Raw genomic sequence first — 23,618 nt, 5'->3', positions numbered from 1 at the left:
TGTAGCCTAAAATACTACCAGTGTTGGGTATAAAGCTTTGACTTGTCTGCTCTGAAGTCTGTAGTCTCATTGATTTCTTTCTGTCGTGTTCCTAAGCTGGGAAGCTTTTTTGATTATGTGCTTTCTTTTTGTTTTTTTTTGTTTGTTTTGTTTTATTTTAGCTTCTATTGCTGCAGAGAATAGAAATTTTTACAGTAGTGTGATGTACAGTGCTTTATGTCCTCTTAAAAAAATTGTCTTCTGAGAGCTCAACTCCTAGAGTTCATATTACTTACTAGTAATAAGTAATTATGTTTGTTCCATCTTTGTTTAGTAACCTCTTTTATCATTGTTTGTGAAGGACTTGCTCCCTAATTCTTTGCCAGAGTGGAATCCCTTTTCTCTTTCAGCTGTAACACCTCCTGCCTGATTGCCCAGTTGCAAACTGCAGTGAGTTAAGACATTAGAGGAATGTCAATTCATACCAAGTGGTTGGCTTGGACTTGCTAGATCCTCATGGATGTAAAAGTCCAGAACTGACTTCATCTAGAATGTAACTGTAACAGCGTGTCTGCATCAAGTGACCAAGTGTTATGCTAGGAATGAATGACTGTCACCTGAAGGATTGAGCCTCACTGTAAATCCTCAGGACATTCTTAATATAAACTCTTGTCCTTTTGCCTCAGCTCATTTCCCACTTACATAAGGCTCTGGCTTGTAGTGTAAGTTCTGGAAGCTTCTTGGGTCCCTTCCAGTCTTGACAGCCCAGTAGTAAGAGGTTTTTTTCTTACTTACTTTTTAAAGGTAGTGGATGCAGATGGGAGTGCTGTGAAGTTACTTTGGGTGATAGTGATAGTAACTTGGTTAAGTAGACCAAGGCTACACTTAAGAGCCCTTGTGCTAGCTCTTGAGAGAGGTGGGATGAAGATGCACCACCACGATGAAAAAATTGCCCTTTTATCTCTGTTCATGTGTTCTAAGTGTTGGAAGTGTTTTGTCTTCTGTAGTTTCTCCAAACCTTTGACAGACAATGATCTTGCACATTCTGTAGACAAATGCTTCTGTGTATTTCTGCAAATCTTTGTCTTTCTTCTTGTTGGTGTAGATGAAGATGTCTCTCCAATCCCTCAGTCTCTGTGTTAACTTTTTCATGCTTTAATTTCCTTGTGCATTGAGTAATAAGCCTGGTTTATTTGCTTAGGGAGGTTGACAGGTTTTCTTTGTGTGATCTTAGAATTTGATGTAACAAGTCTTAATTTTTTTGATGTGTTCTTAATTTCTCTGAGGAGGTGATAGTTCCTAATGTCATCTTGTTTTGCACAGAAGTGAGGACTGTATCACAGAGCCTGTAGCTTGAGTGGCGGATGGGGGCATCGTTCTTGAATTCTGGGCTTGCATTCCACTGTATCTGGCAGGAGTTAAAAGGGAAGAGTACACAAGTTTATCCATTGTGTTGTCCAAGTTTGTTCTAGCATCTCAAACTCTGCATTACTGCTTTTCTGTGCACTTTAGAGTCCAGGATTACAACCAGGCAGACTGCACTGAGTTGCAGTTCCTAAGTTGGAGGCTGGACCCTGCATTGCAAGGGCTGGTTGTGTGGATACCAGCAATTGTGGTTTATCCTGAATTATAAACCCTGTTTTCAAGCCATACATTTGGAGAACTGTAGCTGTAAAAGCTTGTAAGATTTCTCCCAAATTATACTCAGTAAAATAAATATGAATGAAACAGAACTCAGGCTGGCAAGAACAACCCAAAAAGAGGGTGATCTGGAAGATTCCCTTTATAGCTGAGTACCAAGGATGATGTTACAGGGTTTGCGTGGCCAGGTTTTGGTAGCAGGGCAGCTACGGAGTGGCTTCTGTGAGAAGCTGCTGGAATGTCTTCTGTGTGACAGAGTCAGTGCCAGCTGGCTCCAGGATGGACCTGGTGCTGACAAAGACCAAGCCTATCAGTGATAGTAGTGGTGCCTCTGTGGTAACATTTATGAAGGAAAAAAGTTATTGCGTGGAGGTAATTGTGCTCAGGGAACAGGGAAAATATGGGAGAGGAACAGCTCTGCAGACACCAAGGTCAGTGAAGAAAGAGGAGGAGGAGGTGTTCCAGGCACCAGAGCAGAGATTCCCCTGCAGCCCAGGGTGAAGAGCATGGTGAGGCAGCTGTACCCCTGCAGGCCAGGGAGGAGATGCACGCCAGAGCATGTGGATACCCAAAAGAAAGTTGTGAACCTGTGGGAAGCCTGTGCCGGAACAGGCTCCTGGGAGAGACCTGTGGAGAGAAGAGCAGGTTTACTGGCAGAACTTGTGACCTTGTGGAACCCCAGGCTGAGCAGTCTGTTCTGGAAGGACTGCCCCTTGTGGCAAGGGACCCATGCTGCAGCACTTCATGAACTGTAGCCTGTGGGAAGGACTCGCACTGGAGAAGTTTGTGGAGGACTGTCTCCTGTGGGAGGGACCCCATAGTGGAACAGGGTATGGACTCCTCTCCCTGAGGAGGAAGCAGCAACAGAAACAGCATGAGATGAACTGACTGTAATCCCCATTCACTGTCTCCCTTTGCAGCTGTGGGGAAGGAGGTAGAGAAACGTGAATAAACTTAAGCCTGGGGAGGAAGATGAGGAAAGTGCTTTTAAGATTTATTTTACTTCTCATTATCCTGCTCTGATTTTGACTGGTATTAAGTTCAACTAATTTCCCCAAGTCAAGTCTGTTTTGCCTGTGGCAATAATTCATGAATGATCTCTTCCTGCCCTTATCTCTACTCATGAGCCTGTCATTATATTTTTTCCTCACCTGTCCAGTTGCAGAGGGGAGTGATAGAGTGGCTTTGGTGGATACCTGGCATTCAGCCAAGGTGGAACCTGGAACTGCCACAGATTCCTACCATAAGTATGTGCAAGTCAGCACAGGCAGGGATTAGAAGCAACCATAAAACCATGGCTGAAATGCAGAGTACATTTATTTTCATTAACTTGGTAACTGCAGCACCTGGGCAGAGGGATGCAGACACTGTGGAGTTTGGTCCTTGTTAGAGGATCAGTTGAAGCTGCTGTTTGCACCTGTTTTTCAGGGATTCTTGCAGGTGTGGTTTACCACTGTGCTTTGACCTTTCCCACAGCAGGACAGGAATCTCAAGCATGTTCAGTAGTCTACCTTGAGGTCTGTTGGAGTCCTGTGTTTTCCAGATGTTCTACTTGTCAAACACACAAGGACAGACAACAATTAGAATGTTATATGTATTTTCATACACCCAAGCTGCAAGTCAGTTAGCTGTGTTTACAATCCTCCTTACCACTCTTCCATTATTTTCCACAATGTGTTTGCCTTTGTCCTGCCCACAGGCGAGGTGGGCAAGCCTGGGCAAGTGTGGAGAATTGCTGTGTCCTCACTGTGAGTAATTGCTGCATGTATGAGGCTCAGCAGTTGCTTATACTGAGTATCTTGTAATTTCAGGGATCATCCATGTATCAAGTGGACCGGTGGCGGCTGCAGGCGGATCCCTGTCTTGGTGTTTCACGCTGAAGCCATTCTGACCAAGGACAGCTACCTCCGCCTGATTGGAGGTAGGTGTTGCTGTGTGCCAGGGTTTGGCCTGAAGGCATTACATGAGTCTCTTCTCTTTGTGGCGTGGAAGAGGACATGGTAGGAAGAAAATGGCAATCCTTTCTTGTCTCTGAGCACTGAGATATTCAGAAATCCTTGATCCATTGATGGTTGTTTATTATCTCTTTGGATTGTGACAAGTGTCTATATTTGTCCCTCCATTGGGTCCTGATGTGTTTTGAGTTGGAACTGTCTGCTTACAAATTGAACAATAAGAGGCTGGGTTGTTGTAAACTGTCCCTTTGGATTGAGGGTTAGTACCTGTGGGTGTGTACAGCTGGGTGCTCATTCTAGATATGCTGAGTTCCAGTAAAGCTCAAATCTACTCAGCTGCTTTTTGTGAAGGTGCTGACGCTTCTTTCTCTTGCTTCTTCTTTTCTTAGGTAATTGATACCTTCATTTTTAATATCCTATCCAAGCAGAAATGCTTCTGGCTCACTGGGGTAAGGGGTGGAGAAGGTGATTTATATGTGGAAACTCCTGATCCTTTTCATGTGAGTTAAAAACATACTAGGATGGTGACAGAAGCTGATGGTAATTTTAACTTGTATTCTAACTGGAGTGTAGGGTCTCTTCTGCTTTTTCTCAAGTTGTTTAATAAGTCTGCTACTGGATAGTGCAACTTGTTAAGTTTCCTTTAACTTTGTCTGGTCTCAAATTATGATACTTCTTACTCTTTAGGGTTATTTTTGTTGATAAAAACCATATTTAATGATGTTTAATCTTCATCTTTTTATTCTCAGTTTGAACCAATTTGTCAAGTGCCTTTTTTGAGGCTATTCTGCATTCTAGCATTGCAATTTCAGACTCTTCTCTCTTGGAACTCTTTCATGGATTGTCACATTCTTTTATATGACAACTGGCCTCTGGTCTTGCTACTTCCTTTCAGTTTACCTTATACCTCCGGTGAAGTTTACTGCATTTGTTTTTATGATTTTCTACTTGGGTAGTGATTTTATCTATTTCCCTGTCCTGTTTACTTTATTTCCTGTTACATTTTGCAGTTATCTGTTGGAAGATCAGTACAGGTTGATGAGATGTAAACAAAAAAATTCAGTGTTTCATTTTGGGTTTTCATGATCTAAAAGGTGGTCCTATAAACTAACCATATCAATAGGAGGTGTAAGGCATGATTACTTTTAGCTAGAAATACTCATCTTGAATAAAGTAAAAGAGCTAAAATCGTGTTTGGAGTGTTATAAAGCAGTCTGTAAAATGGGATGTTTGAAAAAAATACTCTAGGTATTTGTTAGAATGTCCTGTGCTTTATTGTGACATGATAGGATTCAGTGGTGCAACTATATTATAACTGAGGATTGATGTCAGTCAGTTCAATGCTGTCATTGAAGTTAATGCTGCAAGAGTTGGATAGGCATTTCCTATCACCCTTTGTGTGTTACGTGTTGTTACTCTCTGTGAATTAAGTGCACTTGTACTATGCTGAGTCCTTTTCTCTTCTTTGGTAGCATGAGTAACTTTGATTTATTCTTTTAGATGCAGACTCTAACGTCATGTCTCTTTGCCTCTTCACAGAGCGCTACCACATGTCCTATAAGATTGTGCGAACAGACAGCCGGCTGGTTCGAAGCATTCTAACTGCCCATGGGTTCCATGAGGTGAGTACCCTGAGCTTCTAATTATGTGCTGGGCTGGGAGATCATGAAGATGATGATGTTCTGGGGTTTTTTTGTGTTTTGTTGTGAGTTGGTTGGCTTTTTTTTTCCTTTTCACCCTGCAGGGTTAGAAACAGGAAGTTGCTGTGGACCCCCTTCAGGGTTTTTTTTGTTTTTTAAAGTACTCTGCCAGTCAGACTGAAGATATGTCATGATTCTGTGCTCTCAAAGGAGTACCCTTTGGTCTTAAGCCTGCAAAATTGGGGAAAAAGGGATGCTGAAGTTTGGTCATGTGTTTTTAATCTTTTTGCCTTTAAAGCTTCATCTCATACCCTTGGAAAGATCTCTCAGCCTTTACAAGCTCACAGAAGTATTGATATAGTGTTTCACATTTCTCTTCTATCACCTGTCTTGCTCTAAATAGCGTCCTATATGTAGCTAATGACAGTTTGAGAGATGTGTGTGGGGAGTGGATTTTTCTTCTGAATAACACAGGTTTCCTGAAGAGATCTAAAATGACTTAAAAATAGAGTTTAAACAGTTTGTGAAAAGAACAAACTCACACGTTTGCTTAGAAAAATATGACATGATTATTTCCCAGGGTGGGAGTAGCTTAGGGCAGGAGTTTGACTGGAGTTGCCCTTGTATTAGAGATGGGTAGAGGAGATCATCTTGAACTACAATTGCTTTAGTCTCATAGACCTAAGGACAAGTGGTGTTGCTTTTCATTAGTTCTGTGTTTTTGTGTGTGGTGTTTATGTTGCTTTTTAGGTTCACCCTAATAGCACCGATTATAATCTCATGTGGACAGGATCACACTTGAAGCCCTACTTGCTGCGGTCCCTTTCAGATATTCAGAAAGTCAATCATTTTCCTAGGTAAGGCCTTGATACCATGTTTTGCTGAATATCTCTGGGATGATTTGCAAAAGTCTGAATATAAATGCTTTAAAAAATTAGTTTACATGATACTGAAGTCCTAACACACTGCTATCTGCTACATGCTGTCTTCATTCTAAATGGTCTTCGGGGTTTTGGGGAGATAATGTTTGAGTTGAAGTGCTTTTCTATAGCCCAGGTATTGGATTTACTGGATTTTAAATTTATTTGTTGATATAAATAAAATATTTGGGACTTTGGGTTTTCAGTTACAGAGGTAGTCATATGCCCCATTCTAAAGTTTGCAGTCACCATTCCAACAGTTTGTTGTGCTTTAGTCTGTCTTGGGAATTACAAGAAGTGCTGCAAAAGATATTTATACAGCCATAGGTCAGAGACAGTAAAACTCAAGAGTAGTTGCAGTTTAGGGTTTAGACATCTGATGGGGCTACAGATACTTTAGGATGAAGGGTTGCTGTAATGTCAGGGAAGAAATAGATACACTCTCGTTTTGTGAATTCAGGTCATATGAACTGACACGAAAGGACAGACTATACAAGAATGTCACTCGTATGCAGCTGGCCCATGGGTTCAAGACATTCCATATCTTACCTCAGACCTTTATCCTCCCAACAGAGTACCAGGACTTCTGCAGTAAGTGAATGGCTGGTGATGCCCAGACCTAAAGCAGTATAACTGTGTGGGGGGAAGGGAATTACTTCTAATATCCTTGGCTTTTGATCATACCAGTGTTTAAAGTAACAAAATTAGAGGAAACTGTAACAACACTGGAAAAGGCCCACATGATCTCTTTGTGTAATTTCTGCTCTGCTGTTTACTCCATGCCTGCATAAGTCCTCAAGAAGCTGATTTGGGCCAAAGGCTCTAACATTGAGCTTTTTATGTGCAGTGTTGCTGATGGTCAACTTCACAATATCCCTGACTAATGTCTTGGAGTACTGATTGAAGAGAGAAGTGCCAAAAGGTGGCTTAGGGCTTAGGAATGAATCTCTCAGAGCAGCAGGAAGGACTTCACAGAGGGACTGTAATAATTGCAATGAGTCCCAAGGGATAAAATAAGACATAAAAAAAGCAGACTTTGATCTCCTTATGGAGTTTTGTAAAGCTTTTACTGTAGGCAACATTCTTGATTCTTTTTTCTTTGTTAAAAAGCAGAATGGAAAATGTTTCAGACTTGTGCTGTTTTCTTTTAACCAGATACCTATTCTAAGGACAGAGGCCCATGGATAGTGAAGCCTGTCGCCTCTTCCAGGGGTCGTGGTGTCTACCTGATAAACCATGTAAGTTTTTAACAAAAGTAATGCTCTTCAGTGACACTATCTTCAAAACTATGTTGGCTTCCAGGCAAGAGGCATGGAAGCATCTGACCAGACACTGGCCCTTCTCTGAATTTTAACCATATGTTGGTGAGCAGTTCAACAGCCTTGTGCAGCTGGCAAAGCCTGCTTGGGCCTGTAACCAAAAGCAATCTATTTCTTTGTATGCTGTGCTTATCTTGCAATCTATCTTCAAATCTTAGCTTATTAGGAGCAAGTTTATACTCCTTGATAGTTTGGGAAGCTGTGTGCTTCATGCTGTCCTTGTCGCTGATGGTAGGCTGGCCTTGGGAAGATTTTCAGAACTCTCTTCAGTTGTTTCTAAGTGTGTGACCGAAACAGTCTTCAAACAGACCCCTTGTCTCTCTCTTTCCCATGGAGAAGACCAGTTAAAATGAAGCCTGATACAGCAGGAAGTATATCAGTCTTAAAGCTGTGTTAGGGCCAGTGTGCCCTTCCTGAGGTGTAATGAGGGTAGCTCTTTGAACTCAGAGTGCTGGTTGTAGTGTCTTTTGCTCTTTTGGGGTTTTACAGGGAGTTAGGTTGTCGTGGGTAGCAAATACATCTCAACAGAGGCCAAACACATAAGGGGATTCCAGTAAATATTCTCAGCAGTGAAACTGACTGTTGAGTCATTTTGTTTTCACTCATTCGAAACCCCTTAGCCTTCCCTGTGCTGAAGGGTCATGCTGCCTCATCTGTTCTCTACTTGGATCATTTCCCATAAAATAAGGGAGCAATTTGCCAAGTGTATGAGGTAAGTATTTCCAGAGCTGCACTCAGGTTTTTTTCTTTGCTTGAAAGGGAGGAATGAGCTCAGGCTTATATGGCAGTTAGCCATGACCTGGTGAAAAGACCCTTCTGGGACCAATATCCCTTTGTGTGCCTCTGTTCCAGAAACACTTCAGCTAATTTAGCCCACAAGCCAGTTTCCTTTGGTGTGATGTCATTAAAGGAATGTCTTCTCGAACCTCATCATGAAAGTTTTTGAAAGCAAAACCACCCCCTCAGCAAAATAACAAACTTTTGCATTTCTCTGATCCATAACAGAACAGGCTGTCACTTTTGCATGATGTGCTGAGGGTAGTTGAGCTTGTTCCATCACGTTGTATATGTGCACTTTATATGCTTAGGTTTCCTGCTTATGATGCTGGTATTGTGGCTGAATACATGTAAAATTGGATAAAGGCAGAATCCTGTGGTTCTCTTGGCTCTTTCACAAACTGAAGGAAAGAAAACGTTCAAGGAATTGTTTGTATGAGTAGTTAAAACTGGTCACAAAGGGCTTGCATACGGCAAAAAGTAAAAGCTTTCTCAACAGATCCCATGATGTTGCAATGTGTATTTATCGTAGTTAGAGCTTTCTGTTCTAAGCTTAAAGGGTAGCTTCTTCCTGGTACAGGAGCCCTGAACTGTCTCAGTAGAAGGTATTTACTCATGGAGGCAAAAAGCTTGGATACCAGCCCAGGATTTGTTATAAATAGTCATTTTCTTCACTTGTGACTTCCTCATGAATTGTAGTTACTCCTTCCAGTGTCTTATAAACACCTCCTTTATGTGTTGGGTTAACCCTTGAGAAGCAAATAGAATAATTGTTGCTCCTTAGGTATGTCTTTTTTCCTGCCTATTTTACATCATTACCATGTGGCTGCTAAACCTGTATTGTACTCTAATACTTCACTGCAAGATTCAACAGATAGGTTTTTTTGTCAATTTAGTCATTCCCAGACTTCTGATTGTGATGTCATTACCTTAAATATATTGTGACTGACAGTTATATTTTTTTGTTTTGTTCTTATTTCTTCTCTCAGGAGATAGTTATTGGTACAGGGTGGCTTTAGGAGAGCAAGGCTGGAAAAAATGGTGGGTTTGGTCTAGTTATCATCTTACTCCTTAAGCCTCCTCTTTTTCACTCTTGAATTCTCTGTTCCTCTGCAGCCAAGCCAGATTGTCGTGGAAGACAACATCCTGGTTTCTCGTTACATCAGCAACCCCCTGCTCATAGATGGTGAGTGTGCTTAGGAATTGCTTTTCTCTCTTCCCCCAACTGTGCATCTGAGGACCTGTTCAACATTTGCAGGAATTTAGTTGAATAACTGAGTGATGTAGCTTTGACTAGTACCAGAAAAGTATAACAAGGGAATTCGTTAAAACCTGGAAGCTTTTCAACTGGAAAATATTCAGGCATCTATATCTGCAGCAGATAATGGTTTAGTGGTCTCAGAGTCTGTTAAAATTCCTCAGCTAGATATGATGTCTGAAAGATACTTGCAGTCACTGACTCTTGACAACTGTATTTCAGATTTCAAATTTGATGTGCGCCTCTATGTTCTGGTTACATCCTACGATCCCCTTGTCATCTATCTCTATGAGGAAGGATTGGCCAGGTAGGGGAGGATTCTTCTTTTTTCAGTGTATCTGCACTTGATGGATCCAGACATGCCTTTACTCCTGAAACAACAGGAAATGAGGAAAGTGCTAATTAGGGAATTCTGCAGAGTTTCAATATATGATACTTCATCATGCTGTGTCCCATCAGTTTTCTTTATATAGATTATAGGATCTTGAGTGATGGATTTTATTACATATTTAGTAAATAAAGCAAGTTTTCAGCTCTTAAGTGTTGAATGACCAAACACCTCATTGGCATGTTCATTCTCAAGTTTGTGTTCTGAAACTTCTTTGGATTATTGGTGCCTTTGTACCCCTTCTCCATACTCAAGATGAAGGGAATCCAAAGTTTCTCAAATTTATTCTAAAATAGAAAAGCAGTGACCTGTTGATGGCTATATTGGTGTTTGTTTTAATGCTTTCAACTACTCCTCTAAATTTTAGGCTAGTATTTGTATTTTCTACAGTATCCAGTAAGTGGGTTTACCCACTGTTTTTACCCAGGAAGATACCAATTTTCCTCTGCATGTAAGTCATGAAATATACCAAAGATTGCCTAGGAAGAACACTTATCTACCAAAAACAGCTATTTCTCTTCATCAGGGAAGTTTGCTAAATATTTGTAGAATCATAGAACATGCTGAGTTGGAAGGTATCCACCAGATCATCAAATCCAAGTCCTGGCCCTGCACAGGACACCCCAAGAATCACACCATGTGTCTAAGAGCGTTGTCCAAACACTTCTTGAGCTCAGACAGGCTTGGTGCTGTAAACTAATAAATCTAAAGCAATCACCTCCTTGAATTTTAAGCAGATCAGAATTTTAACTAGTGATGTTAGAGAAAAGAGCACCACAGGAGTGTCTTCAACAGTTTTAAGTAATGCTGTATCTGTCTTACAGGCACATCTGATGTATTCAGAAAGAATATCTCTAGGGTGCCTGCCTGCAATGGTTCAGACTTGGGTAGATACTGAATCCAAATTACCTTTATCCAAAGCAGATAATGAATCCTGAAGAATATATTAACAGTGATCCCATCTACATCAATGGAAAACTTGACAACTATATTCACTCTAGAAAGGGACCCCTAAACATACCTGGCATGCAAGTCTTTTCTCTCGGTAATTGGCAATTAAATTGTTAATTGCTAATATTGCATGTTTTCAGAAAGTGAAGAGGAAGGAAACAAGATAGATTAGACTGCCAGGATATTCTCAGAATGGGCAGTGTATAGCAAGCCTTCAAAATAGGACTTGCACCATCATTAATATCTTAAAGGTGGTTCTGTTGATCTAGTTGTAACAAAGGAATTTGTTTCTGGAAAAATCCTTATATATAAACGCAGGTGCTCTACTCTGAGGGTAAGTGTGCGTTTTGTCTCTGACAGTAGAGTAACATGTTTTACTTGTGGCAGGGAAGGAGGAAGTGTATGTGGAGATGTGTATGGTTTGGGGTGTGAGTTTTTTTTTTGTTTCTTTTTCTTTCAACAATTCAAGTAATATTAGAGGTCTGGGGAAGGAAATAAGTTTTTCTTCTGACTGAAATATGCTGGTCAGACAGTTCTAGTGAACCCCTTAAGACAGAATCATCAAATTATTTAGGCGGGAAGGGAAGTCTGGAGTTCTTTAGTCCAATCACCTTCTTTAACAAGACCTTCTTCAAAGTTTGGACATGTGCTCTGCAGCCTTACATTACAAAGTTTTTAATACCTTCCAAGAATGGAGATTCTGTAGTTTTCCTGACAGTTTGTTTTAACATTTGATCATTCTCACTGAGTGTCTGTGTGTTTTTTATATCTAACCAGAATTTCCCTTGTTGCAATTTGACTGTTGCCTGTTGTCCTTCCGCTATGCACCGTTGAGAAAGCTCTGGCTCTGTCTTTATACCCATGCAAGGAGTTGAACACAACAGTTAGATCTGTTCTTAGCCTTCTTATCTGCAGACTAAACAATTCTTTCCCTTCAGCTTCTCCTTATACATCATGTTTTTCAGCCCATTTCAATAGCTCTCTGCCAGACTTGCACTGCTTAGTCAGTGCTTCTGCTGGGGGACTCATAAGTGGACACGATGTTCCAGATACATGTCCGGTGCTTGCCAAGCACTCACAAATATGAGGTACTAATTGCTTCCCTCAACCTACTGTACTCTCCATCTTGCTAAGATCCTGTGTGGCAGTAATACTTGCAGTATACAGTATACTTGCAAGTATGCTTGCAATACTTTTCTTCAGTGCTCTGAAAATCCTAAAAGTTCTATGCATGTTTAGACTCCATTTGTTTAAATGATAATCAAATCTGAAGCACATGGTGTCGACATACATGGGAAGTGGAACAAATATGTACAGGACACCACAGTATTACTAATGATAGTCATCCTTTGCTTTGAATTGCATCCCATCTTACAGCTTTCTGTGAGAAGTCGATAGCATTTGGAGACTAAATGTGGCACTAGGTATCTTAAATACTGCTCTGTGTTATGGTCAACTCTACAAATACAACTGTGGAACTAGTGTAGAGGAAATAATGAGATGTTATCTCTCTTCCAAGGTCCTGACTCTGGAGAGTAGCTCTGGTTCTGTAACTAAACTTTAGCCACCCGACTGAGCAATTGCAGCTGAATTGTCAACTATGGCAAAAGCCTTGTAGCTGAATGCTTTCACATTATAAGTTTGTTGCAACCAGTGTCTTTAATTACTTTTCAGCTTTTCCCATTTTCTGTAGCTGTAGAGTTGGTGTGTTTGTGCTGCAAGTGCTGTCAAACTCTCCTTGGAGGACGGTGTTCAATATGAGCAGAGGTTGCCAGAGTATGAGATGGGTTGTTGTGTATGGCCAGCAGATGGCACTAGTGGTCTTTAGCTTTAACAGTTTGGCTTTTTCTCATGCTTTGGATTTGCGGATTCAGTTGATGAGAGATGAGGAACCTGGAACTACTGGATTATGGCTTCCTGATTAGCCTTTTCCTTCCATTTGACAGTGCACTGGGAAAGACTTTTTTATTACTTCAGACATGTAATGCTTTGGTTTGAAGCTGGGACAAAACTTTAGTTGTGTGGGGAGATGGAAATATTTTAACCTTGGGGAGTGAAATTTGTTTTTAATTCTTTGCTTGAGGAAAAAAAACCCCACACTGCCTAAGAGTAGAAGCAATTTGTAGCAGAGAATTGGGAGGTAATATCAGGGTCTGGAATCAGAGGTGATATTGAAGCAAACTAAGGTGAAAACAACCAGCAGAACAAAGGAATCTGGTTTTGCAGCCTGCGCTAGTGCTTGTGGTGCACTATGGTGACTTCCATGTTTTGAGTTTGCTTTCCGAAGGCAGGTAGTCTCTAAAGTGTAGTCAAGAGGACCTTCTGGGTTGTTCTCTTAATGTATTTTCCCTTTTTCTTAGTCTGTCTGAAAGGTCATGTTCCCATCAGCGTCATGCTTTGCATACTCCAAGAGGAACCTGACTGTTTCAGTGAATTTGGTGACTTTATCAGAAAAGCAGTGCTATCAGGAAACCATAAGATGTAACAATCTTTAAAAGGAACAGACTTGGTGTAACACACATTTGTGATGTTTGACTAGATACTTCCTTAGGCCTAGTTTCTTTTGGCACAGCTAGACTTGTCATGACATGATCTGGAGTGGAATTTGAGGCTTCAGAGCTGAGGAGAAGTAAGAGATTATGGATCCAACATTTGTACTTTTTATTCATTTTCCACGTGGAAGAGTGAAGAAAGGTTCCTCTGAACGAGATGGGAAGCGTATGTACCCAGATGTTTATAACAAAGCCTTCAGCTTTTATTGCAGCACTGGGTGACTTAAGATCCCCCTGTTGGATTGAAAAATGTGTTGAACACTTTTCTAGTATATATTAAAAAAATAAAGTAGACAAACGTGCTGCTGTACATCTGTTCAATTGGCAGATATTTATAACTTTCTGCTGGAAAGGACAAATAAAATCTAGATTGGTCATCTGTAATCCATAGCCTGGAGATTTATAGCTGAGACCTTTTCATTGAAGGTATAGGTTTGGAAAATGAGATGGTCATAGCAAGCTTGGCCTGGGTTTGCCTGAAGGTGTAACTCGGTCATCTAATCATACCTACATCTAGGTAGTTTTATTTATCTGAGACTTCAAAATCAGGTGATACAGTATATTTATTGACATACCTTTTGTATCTTAGTTTGAATAAGATGTACATTGTTATTAAACTACAGTCTTAATTATAAATTTTGACGTGCTTTTGAAGGTGAATTACCAGGCCCAGTTGCATGGCAGTCCCAAGGCTGCTCTTAGAGACAACTGCTGAGTTGGTGGATTATGCTGGGTTTTGAAGGGGTGCTCGTGGAAGTAGAGAATAACAAGCCTGACTTGTGCCTGAAGTACAGCTGAAGAGAACACAGGGGCAGGAATAGCTTGTGCTGTTTGTGAGCCTTCCCTATTTTGCCAAATCTCTCTCCTGTCTAACTTCCCCTCCTTCTGTGTACTTGTGGGACAGAAAGGAGCTTAGTGGACCTGTCTTGCTTGGTGCCTGCAGGCATAATGGATACTTGACACATAACATGGGAAATTCATAGTGAAATGGCTCTTTGTTTTGAGGAGACTTCTCTATTATAGTCTACTTTTTTTCCTGAACTGCCGTGTTTAGGCAGCCCTATTTCTGAGCTTGAATAGCTGGAAGGGTTCTAGTCCAGCAGAAACTTCTCATTCAGTTTTACACCGGATCTGAAAAATAGATTAGAGAGGGGAAAAAAAAGAAAGGCAAAACTGAGCTGAAAACCAAATGTTCTTGCAAAGGGCCCAAGGAGTTGCAGATTGGGGAGATTTTCCAGAGGAACACGAGAGTTCACTCTGGGGTTAGGCAGCCAGGCTTCACAGCAGCTGCCACCAGCTGCCATGCTGCCACCTGAGCTCACACCACTCAGCCCTGTGTCACCCCCCGGCTTCGGTAGCCTGGCTTCCTAATTAACACTGCCCTCCCTGGGATATTTACCTTTTCTGTGCTGGATTTCTGTGGTTTCCAAAGAATTCAGGTGTTCCTTTTGAGCCAAGGAATTTGAATTGCCTCACAGGCTGCACTTGGGCCAGAGCTGGCTGAGCTGACTGCAGTAGCCAAACCTCCCTTGCAGTAACCCCTGCCTGCCTGGGGGAGCGTAACTCACTTATCCATGGACAGCTGGGGCTGGGCTACAGCTGCTTCACCAGGCATGAACACCTGGGACTGGGCTACAGCCCCTTCACCGGGCAGGGACACCTGGGACTGGGCTACAGCCCCTTCACCGGGCAGGGACACCTGGGACTGGGCTACAGCCCCTTCACCGGGCAGGGACACCTGGGACTGGGCTACAGCCCCTTCACCGGGCAGGGACACCTGGGACTGGGCTACAGCCCCTTCACCGGGCAGGGACACCTGGGACTGGGCTACAGCCCCTTCACCGGGCAGGGACACCTGGGACTGGGCTACAGCCCCTTCACCGGGCAGGGACACCTGGGACTGGGCTACAGCCCCTTCACCGGGCAGGGACACCTGGGACTGGGCTACAGCCCCTTCACCGGGCAGGGACACCTGGGACTGGGCTACAGCCCCTTCACCAGGCATAGCCTTGCACAGAAGCTGTTTAGTTGCTTCATGTACCCACTGTACTTTGGGGTCTGGGGATAGTGCATCGAGCCAGAAGACTTTATGTTGCTTCCTTAGTTTTTAATGAAGATAAGCAGATTTGAATCACCAAGGCAAAAAATCTATTTGTCTGTCTATATTTGTCTCTTAATAGAAATATACTGTTTATACAGACACGTGTTATATGTGTTTTTACCTGGAATTTTCTTTTGTAAAATGGGGTAGTTTTGCTTTAGTCTGTTACTGTTTGAGAGTTGCAATGAAGCTTACTATATGTATTTTTATATATATGTAATATAAAAATATTACATTTAAAATTTTTAAATTTTTTTTATTATACATAGAATCATAGAATCATAGAATCATAGAATCGATTGGGTTGGAAAAGACCTCCAAGATCATCGAGTCCAACCCTTGGTCCAACTCTAGCTCATTTACTAGATCATGGCACCCAGCGCCACGTCCAATCTGCATTTAAAGATCTCTAGGGATGGTGAATCCACCACCTCTCCGGGCAGCCCATTCCAATGCCTGATTACTCTCTCTGTAAAAAATTTTTTTCTGATATCCAACTTAAATTTCCCCTGGCAGAGCTTAAGCCCATGCCCCCTTGTTCTATTGCTGAGTGCCTGGGAGAAGAGACCAGCCCCCACCTGGCTATAACTTCCCTTCAGGTAGTTATAGACAGTGATGAGGTCACCTCTGAGCCTCCTCTTCTCCAGGCTAAACAACCCCAGCTCCCTCAGCCTCTCCCCATAGGGCTTGTGCTCCAGTCCCTTCACCAGCCTTGTTGCTCTTCTCTGGACCCGCTCCAGCATCTCAATATCCTTTCTGAACTGAGGGGCCCAGAACTGAACACAGTACTCAAGGTGTGGCCTCACCAATGCAGAGTACAGGGGAAGGATCACTTCCCTGGTCCTGCTGGCCACGCTATTTTTGATACAGGACAGGATCCCATTGGCCTTCTTGGCCACCTGGGCACACTGTTGACTCATGTTGAGCTTCCTGTCAATTAGTACTCCAAGGTCCTTTTCTGCCTGGCTGCTCTCCAGCCACTCTGTGCCCAGCCTGTAGCGCTGCAGGGGGTTGTTGTGGCCAAAGTGCAGGACCCGGCACTTGGCCTTGTTGAACTTCATCCCATTGGAATCAGCCCATCTCTCAAGTCTATCCAGATCCCTCTGCAGAGCCCTCCTGCCTTCCAGCAGGTCGACACTCCCTCCCAACTTGGTGTCATCAGCAAATTTGCTGATGATGGACTCAATCCCCTCATCTAAATCATCAATAAAGATGTTAAACAGGACTGGACCCAACACAGACCCCTGGGGAACACCACTGGTGACTGGCCGCCAGCTGGATGCAGCTCCATTCACCAGCACTCTCTGGGCCCGACCCTCCAGCCAGCTCTTAATCCAGGAGAGGGTACACTTGTCCAGGCCATGGGCTACCAGCTTTTTCAGGAGTATATTATGGGAGACAGTATCAAAGGCCTTGCTGAAGTCCAGACAGACCACATCCACAGCCTTCCCCTCATCCACCAGGTGGGTCACCTGATCATAGAAAGAGATCAGGTTGGTCAGACAGGACCTGCCCCTCCTAAACCCATGCTGGCTGGGTCTAATCCCTTGTCCACCCTGAAGGTGCTGTGTGATTGCACTCAGGATGAACTGCTCCATAACCCTGCCAGGCACAGAGGTCAGGCTGACAGGCCTGTAGTTGCCAGGGTCCTGCTTGCAGCCCTTTTTGTGGATTGGGGTGACATTCGCCAACCTCCAATCATCTGGGACCTCCCCAGAGAGCCAGGACTGTTGGAAGATGATGGAGAGCGGTTTGGCAAGCTCTTCTGCCAGCTCCTTCATCACCCTGGGATGGATCCCATCTGGTCCCATAGACTTGTTAGGATCCAGCTGGCTCAGTAAGTCGGTCACTATTTCCTCCTGGAATACAGGAGGGGTATTCAGCTCCCTCTCCCTGTCTACCAGCTCCAGAGGCCAGTTGTCTTGAGGGCCACCTGTCTTACTGGTGAAAACTGAGGCAAAGTAGGTGTTAAGTACCTCAGCCTTCTCCTCATCTTCCTTAACTATATTTCCCTCCAAGTCCAACAGAGAATGGAGGTTTTCCTTGCCCCTCTTTTTGTTATTAATGTATTTATAAAAGGACTTTTTGTTATCCCTAACTGAAATAGCCAAATTTACTTCAAATTCCACTTTTCTTTCCCTAATTTTTTTCCTGCATGACCTAGCTCTATCTGTAAATTCTTCATAAGTAGCCAGCCCTTTTTTCTATAGTCTGTAAACTTTCTTTTTATCCCTGATTTCTTGCAGAATCTCCCTATTTAACCAAGCTGGCTGTCTTCCCCTCCGGCTGGCCTTTCGGCACACTGGGACAGCCTGTTGCTGTGCATTCAAAATCTCCCTCTTAAAACATGTCCATCCCTCCTGGACCCCCTTACCTTTAAGGGTTGTTTCCCAGGGTATGCTCTGAATCAGTTCTTTGAATAGGCCAAAATCTGCTCTCCGAAAGTCCAAGGTAGAGGTTTTAATGGTGACTCTCCTTACATCCCTGAGGACTGAAAATTCTATTATTTCATGGTCACTATGCCCCAGGCGGCCTCCAACCACTACATCATCTACCAGCCCCTCTCTGTTTGTAAATAGTAGGTCTAGCAGGGCCTTCCCCCTGGTAGGCTCATTTACCAGTTGATGAAGGAAATTGTCCTCTATACACTCCAGGAACCTCCTTGACTGCCTCTTCTCTGCAGTATGAAGCTCCCAGCAGATATCTGGCAGGTTAAAGTCACCCACAAGAACAAGGGCTGGAGACTTTGAGACATCTGCCAGCTGCTTGTAGAATAATTCATCCCCTTCATCATCCTGGTTGGGTGGTCTGTAACAGACACCCGCAAGGGTGTCAGCCTTGTTGGCCTTGCCCCTGATTCTGGCCCACAGGCACTCAACCTTGTCACTGCTGACCTCAACTTCAACAGAGTCAAGAGACTCTCTAACATATAAAGCCACCCCTCCACCTCTCCTTCCCTGCCTGTCTTTTCTGAAGAGCTTGTAGCCCCCCATAGCAGCACTCCAGTCATGTGATTCATCCCACCACGTTTCTGTGACAGCAACTATGTCATAGTTTTCCTGCTGCACTATGGCTTCCAGCTCCTCTTGTTTGTTTCCCATACTGCGTGCATTGGTGTACATGCACTTCAGCTGGGCCATTGATTTCATTCTCAACTCAGGCTCTATGCTCTTAGGCCTGTCTCTGGAGAGCCCAGTTGCCGTCCCTTCCCCCTTCAAACCTAGTTTAAAGCCCTCCTAACTAACCCTGCCAACTTATGGGCTACAGTTCTTTTGCCCTCCCTAGATAAATGAAGCCCATCTGGTTTGACAAGACTGGGCAACACGGAGTTCGCGCCATGATCAAAAAACCCAAAATTTTGACGATAGCACCATCCCCTAAGCCACCTGTTGGTAAGCTGGGCTTTCCTAAACCTCTCCTCGTTCATCCCAGCTAACACAGGAACTGAGGCAATTACTACCTGTGCTCCTGTCCCCTGAAGAGATCGGGTCAGTGCCTTGAAATCTTTTTTAATTACTCTGGTACTCCTTTTATTAATGTCATCACTTCCAACCTGGACAACCAACAGTGGGTAATAGTCTGAGGGTTGGATAAGTTTAGGAAGTTTTTTGGTAATATCCCTCACCCTGGCCCCAGGAAGGCAGCAAACTTCCCTGTGGGACGGGTCTGGCCGACATATAGGGCCCTCAGTTCCTCTCAGAAGGGAGTCACCTATTACAACAACCCTTCTCTTTTTTCTCTTACCTGTAGTCGTAACCCGTCCGGTAGGCTGGGGGTAACCAGAGGATCTTGTAGATAGATCCTCCTCCTGACTGTCCTCCAACAGACTGCCCGAGTCCAGGGCCATATACCTGTTTTTTAAGGGCACCCTGGCAGGTGAAAGGGGTCGAGAGGGGGTGTTTTTGCCTCTCTGACCAGGCACCTGTTTCCATTCATCCCCAACCCTATGGTTTGTTCCGTCTGCCTGATGGCAGGAGGGGCTGGGCTTCACCACCTCCTGCTGGGCTTCCTTAGGGGTGGAGGTGGTGAAGCCCAGCCCCTCCTGCCATCAGGCAGACGGAACAAACCATAGGTTTGTCATGGCCTAGTGATGCTTTTTGTTAAATCAGGTTCCCATGGCAGGTAGTTAGGCAGTTGTCTGTGGTTATGGTTTTTGTACGAGTTTCATTTTGAGCAACCTCCTCTTGTTGAGTATGATCAAAACTACTCTTCACGTTGAAAGAGTTGTTTAAAAAAAAGTGGAAAAATGGCTCCTTGAACAATATTTGTGTATCTTTTAGTGATATAATACCGGGACTGTGAAAGTGACTCCAAGCACAAAGTGTGAGGAGCATGCTGGTAGAAACACTGCAGTGACTATTTCCAGACCATTTATGCAGGAACTCTGTGTGCAGTCGTGGAAATTCTGTCATTTTTGTAGCACTTGTGTGAGAGAAAAGGGATTAACTATTCTTTCCTTCTTGCCACTCTGGGCTCTTTTATCTTCTGCTTTCCTGGGCCCTGACTAGATACCTCAAATAAGCATTGCAGAGCTACCAAGTTTCTTGTAGAATCATGTAACATCTTCTGTAAATATTTAATGATCCAGTTTACATGTTTTCAAAATTATGTGCAAACTTTTATCTTGTGGTCAGTCAATTCCCTGAAGTCACAGTGGAGATAAGACAAAGAGTGGTGTACAGTCCCTCAGGTCATGCCCTGCCTGAAACTGTGACAGTAAGTAAAAGGATGGGCTCTTTGGGTTAAGGCAGTGTGGGGTGTGGCTTAGGGCCAAAGTTTTGTGGGGTGAACTTGAGCATTTTTCCAGTGTGAGCTCTGAAGTGTTTTGTAGATTGCCAGGTGAGCAAGGAAAGAGCTTGCATGTCACTTGTGGAGTAGGTGATTTATTGAAGGTGGAGCTTAAGCTTGCGTCTGAGGGTTATAATGAACTCTTCCAAGAAGGGGAAGGAGGGCAGTATTCTGTCAGTATCTGAATAACAGAGGTGACCCTGAAGCATGATGGGCAGAGAACTGGGATGTCTTTAGGTGATACAGAGTTAGTCTGAAGGTTGAGAGTAATTCTGGAGTCTGAAGGAATTAGTAAGGATTTCTCCTTTGATTTTTCTTTTTGTGCTGTCCAGGCTACCTGCTGCTATTACTGCCACCTTTCTGTTTGCTCTTTCTCTCTCTGATCCAAGAGAAAGAAGAACGAGAGGGAAAGTAAATGTGCTATTTTTGAAGGTGAATGCTGTAACAGTGTGTAGTTGCTGGTATAGAGAACTGGTTGTTGTCTTTGTCCAAGCTGGTTTACAGGTGGCTGTGTGACTTGGCTGTGACCATCTGAGACATGGGCAGGTGTGCCAGAACAATGGAAAGTATGAGTGTCACTTCTCTGTTTTAAGTTTTGAATTCAGAAGTGGAGGGCATCTCCTCTGTCCTGCAGTGGAAGGTGAAGCTGCAGTGATGGATTGGAGGCTGTCAGGGCTGTTCACAATGTGATTGTTGCTAATTCTACCTGAGAGGCTGATTACTGGCAGCAGTTTGTGTGGAAATGAAACAGTACACAATCAAGCTCCGTTTAATCTTTCCTATTTCCAGCTGTAGTTTTGGGGTAGAAGCTCTCCTACAATATTTCTGCTTAGAGGTTTTTGGAATCTAATCTCTTGTACGCTGTGTTAGTACATGTCCTTAATTTTCTTAACTTACCCCTTTCCTTAGAAGGGTCAAGAATCGTTACAAGGGTAGGATCTTTGAGCAGTAAGGCCAGGTATACAAGCAAATGAACATGAATATCTTTGGTTTCATTTGTTCAATTTAGACAGTGAACACAAGCAGTACCATCATCAGGACATGGAAAGGTCCTTCCTATGTTTTGGCTGCTGTGAGCTGTATTATGTGTATGTAATCATATCACAGAGATGACCCAGGCTAATGGTATGATAGGGGACAATTCCTCTTGCATTCTCCACCTGTCTCCTCTGCACCCTCTCCAAGTAGGTTGGCAGGTGAAAGAAACTTCTATCATTCAACTTCAAAAACTGGTGGTTAGAACTTGCGTTATGAAGAAAGCAAATCTGAATTCAGGCCAAAACAGAGTTGATATCCTTCTGATCATGGATACAGAACAGACATCCATTAGTTTCTTGGCTACCTGCGTAATGTTTCACGTTGTTAACAATAAGAACTACTGGTTTAGATGAAATGGAGTCAGAAGTATGCACTGCTGTGGCAGAAAACCTGCCTGTCTAATAGTGGAATAAACTTTTTTCCCCTCTTGATAAGTCTTACAGAAAAATTCTTTGTAAGATTTAAAAGCAATATGAATCCAATTGTTGAACCATTCAGCCCATATGCATTATCAGCAGTGCCTGCTAAGTGTGTTGGTCTCTGTGGTGCCTATGGAGTAGTCCAGAACTTGGACAGGAACAGATCACAGTGGGGAAAAATGACACCTGCTTGAAGCAGAGCAAGAAGAGATGGTATTAGTAAGCAGAAGATAATGTTTAGAAGAGTTTTGCTAGATAATATTGTCTCTTTGACTGAAGATGTGCCTCCACGTGTGGACAGTCCAGCCTCTGGTTTAAGAGTACTCTTGGATTCCTGTCTAATTGCAAGCTCCCACATAGCAGCATCCACGAGTAATGCTTTGGCTTGAAACAGTCCCGTCCTGGCAGATGATAGTCTGGACTCCCTTACTTGTGCCTTCATCACTTTGGCTGGATTAAAGCAATATGAGACACCTGGGCATGAAGCCTTTAGTGTTTAGAAAAATAGCTTGTGCAGAATATTGCAGCATATGCTTGTGGTAAATTTTGTTACTGGGAAATCATCAGGCTTACCCTATATTTGCTGTGCCCACTTAGCATATAGTTTCTGAATTCCTTTTAGGATCTTGGCCCTTATCTTTTAAGTGACACATATTCTATTCTTAGCAGTGGCCTGAAATAAAACTGGAAAAGAGTAGGGGCCCAGAATGAAATTGGAAAAGAGCATAGCCCTGAAATGAAGTAATCTTCTAAAAGATTGTATGATTTCTCAAGAGTTTATTCTAATCTCAGATTAACAGAGTATTTTACAAGAATTGGAGTTTTCCTATTTTTCACTCTTACTGTAAGGCCTTTCCTATGACCTTGGTTTCTCTAAAAATAACATGTAAATTTCTGTTGAAGCAACACATTCTTGAGCATGCAAGTCCCTTGTCTTCCTGGAGAGAGCAAGGATGGTGGATGAGTAGCCTGATTAATACAGTGGAAGAAAGGTACAGTAAAGTATAGTATGAAAAGCTGTAGAACTGTACAGTACTGAAGGTAATTGTAACTGGTATCTCAGAGGTAGTCACACTCTTCCATCCAGAGCAAGCAAAAAACACAAGTGTAAGGAGTGTGGGGTATTGCCAGCATTGTATTTGTGATCTGTTACTATTCTGACATCCAGAGGCTATTGATAGAAGCTCCAGAAATAACTTTGATTTTCCATTTGCAGACTTGCACTTAGCAACCAGCTCTGGGTGAATCTTTCAAGCTGGCATTGAATTCTGTTGTTTAAAGCTTGGGGGTTTTTTGTAGTAGTAGATTTGAGTTATTTAATATTTTGTTTGGTTTTTTTGATGTGCTGCTGAAGTGGCCCATGATACCCCTTAAGATCCCAATAAAAGAGAAAGTTTATAAACTGAGAACTCTAGAACACATCAAAATACCTTCTGAAAAGTCAGCCCCCATGGAAATGTAAATTTCCATGTGCATGGAGCTCAGAACACCTAATACTTAAGGATGGGCTCTGTAGAAGGAAGCTAATGCAGGTGTTTGCAAGGTACAGAAATACTGGTGTCTGGAGGATTGTGTGTCTGCCAGGAGTTCATATTCTTGTATTTCTGAGTGTGAATAATTAAAAACAAAAGCTGAAAAGCCTGGTGAACCTAATTGCCCTCTGCTTCAAAGTACCGAGGGAGCCATGGCTTTCTGAAATGGCTTGCTACTTGTGCTCAGTATCTTTCAGGATCTGGCTGAAAGTACATTATCAACAAATGCTCTAAGTATGCTGCCAATAAATGGTTGTTATGATGGAGATAATGAAATCATCGTTAAGAGCAAAATATATGATAGGGCTGTTGTCACTGTTTTCAAAACAGAAGTACTAAATCTGGAAAGTTTCAGTTAAA

General features: G+C 42.9%; 1 protein-coding gene across 8 annotated transcripts in view; it reads left to right on the top strand.

Annotated features, from left to right (window-relative positions):
• The window catches only part of TTLL5 (tubulin tyrosine ligase like 5), a 134,446-nt gene that overhangs the window by 923 nt on the left and 109,905 nt on the right, over positions 1–23,618 (top strand). For 7 of the 8 annotated variants that reach the window (XR_011698018.1, XM_071557799.1, XM_071557801.1 and 4 more), the window contains exons 3-9: positions 3,432–3,541; positions 5,115–5,197; positions 5,966–6,072; positions 6,596–6,726; positions 7,291–7,373; positions 9,348–9,417; positions 9,712–9,796. Coding sequence is in view for 7 of the 8 variants with exons in the window: in XM_071557799.1 (XP_071413900.1) it covers positions 3,432–3,541; positions 5,115–5,197; positions 5,966–6,072; positions 6,596–6,726; positions 7,291–7,373; positions 9,348–9,417; positions 9,712–9,796 (669 nt within the window). In the remaining variant the exon portion in view is untranslated. Of the gene's footprint in view, positions 1–3,431; positions 3,542–4,019; positions 4,076–5,114; positions 5,198–5,965; positions 6,073–6,595; positions 6,727–7,290; positions 7,374–9,347; positions 9,418–9,711; positions 9,797–23,618 lie in introns of those variants that run through there. The other variant, XM_071557805.1, reaches the window with a different exon arrangement.

Source organism: Pithys albifrons, chromosome 6 (assembly GCF_047495875.1).
Source record: "Pithys albifrons albifrons isolate INPA30051 chromosome 6, PitAlb_v1, whole genome shotgun sequence".
Lineage (NCBI taxonomy): Eukaryota > Metazoa > Chordata > Aves > Passeriformes > Thamnophilidae > Pithys > Pithys albifrons.
This window is presented reverse-complemented; position numbering and strand designations above follow the sequence as displayed.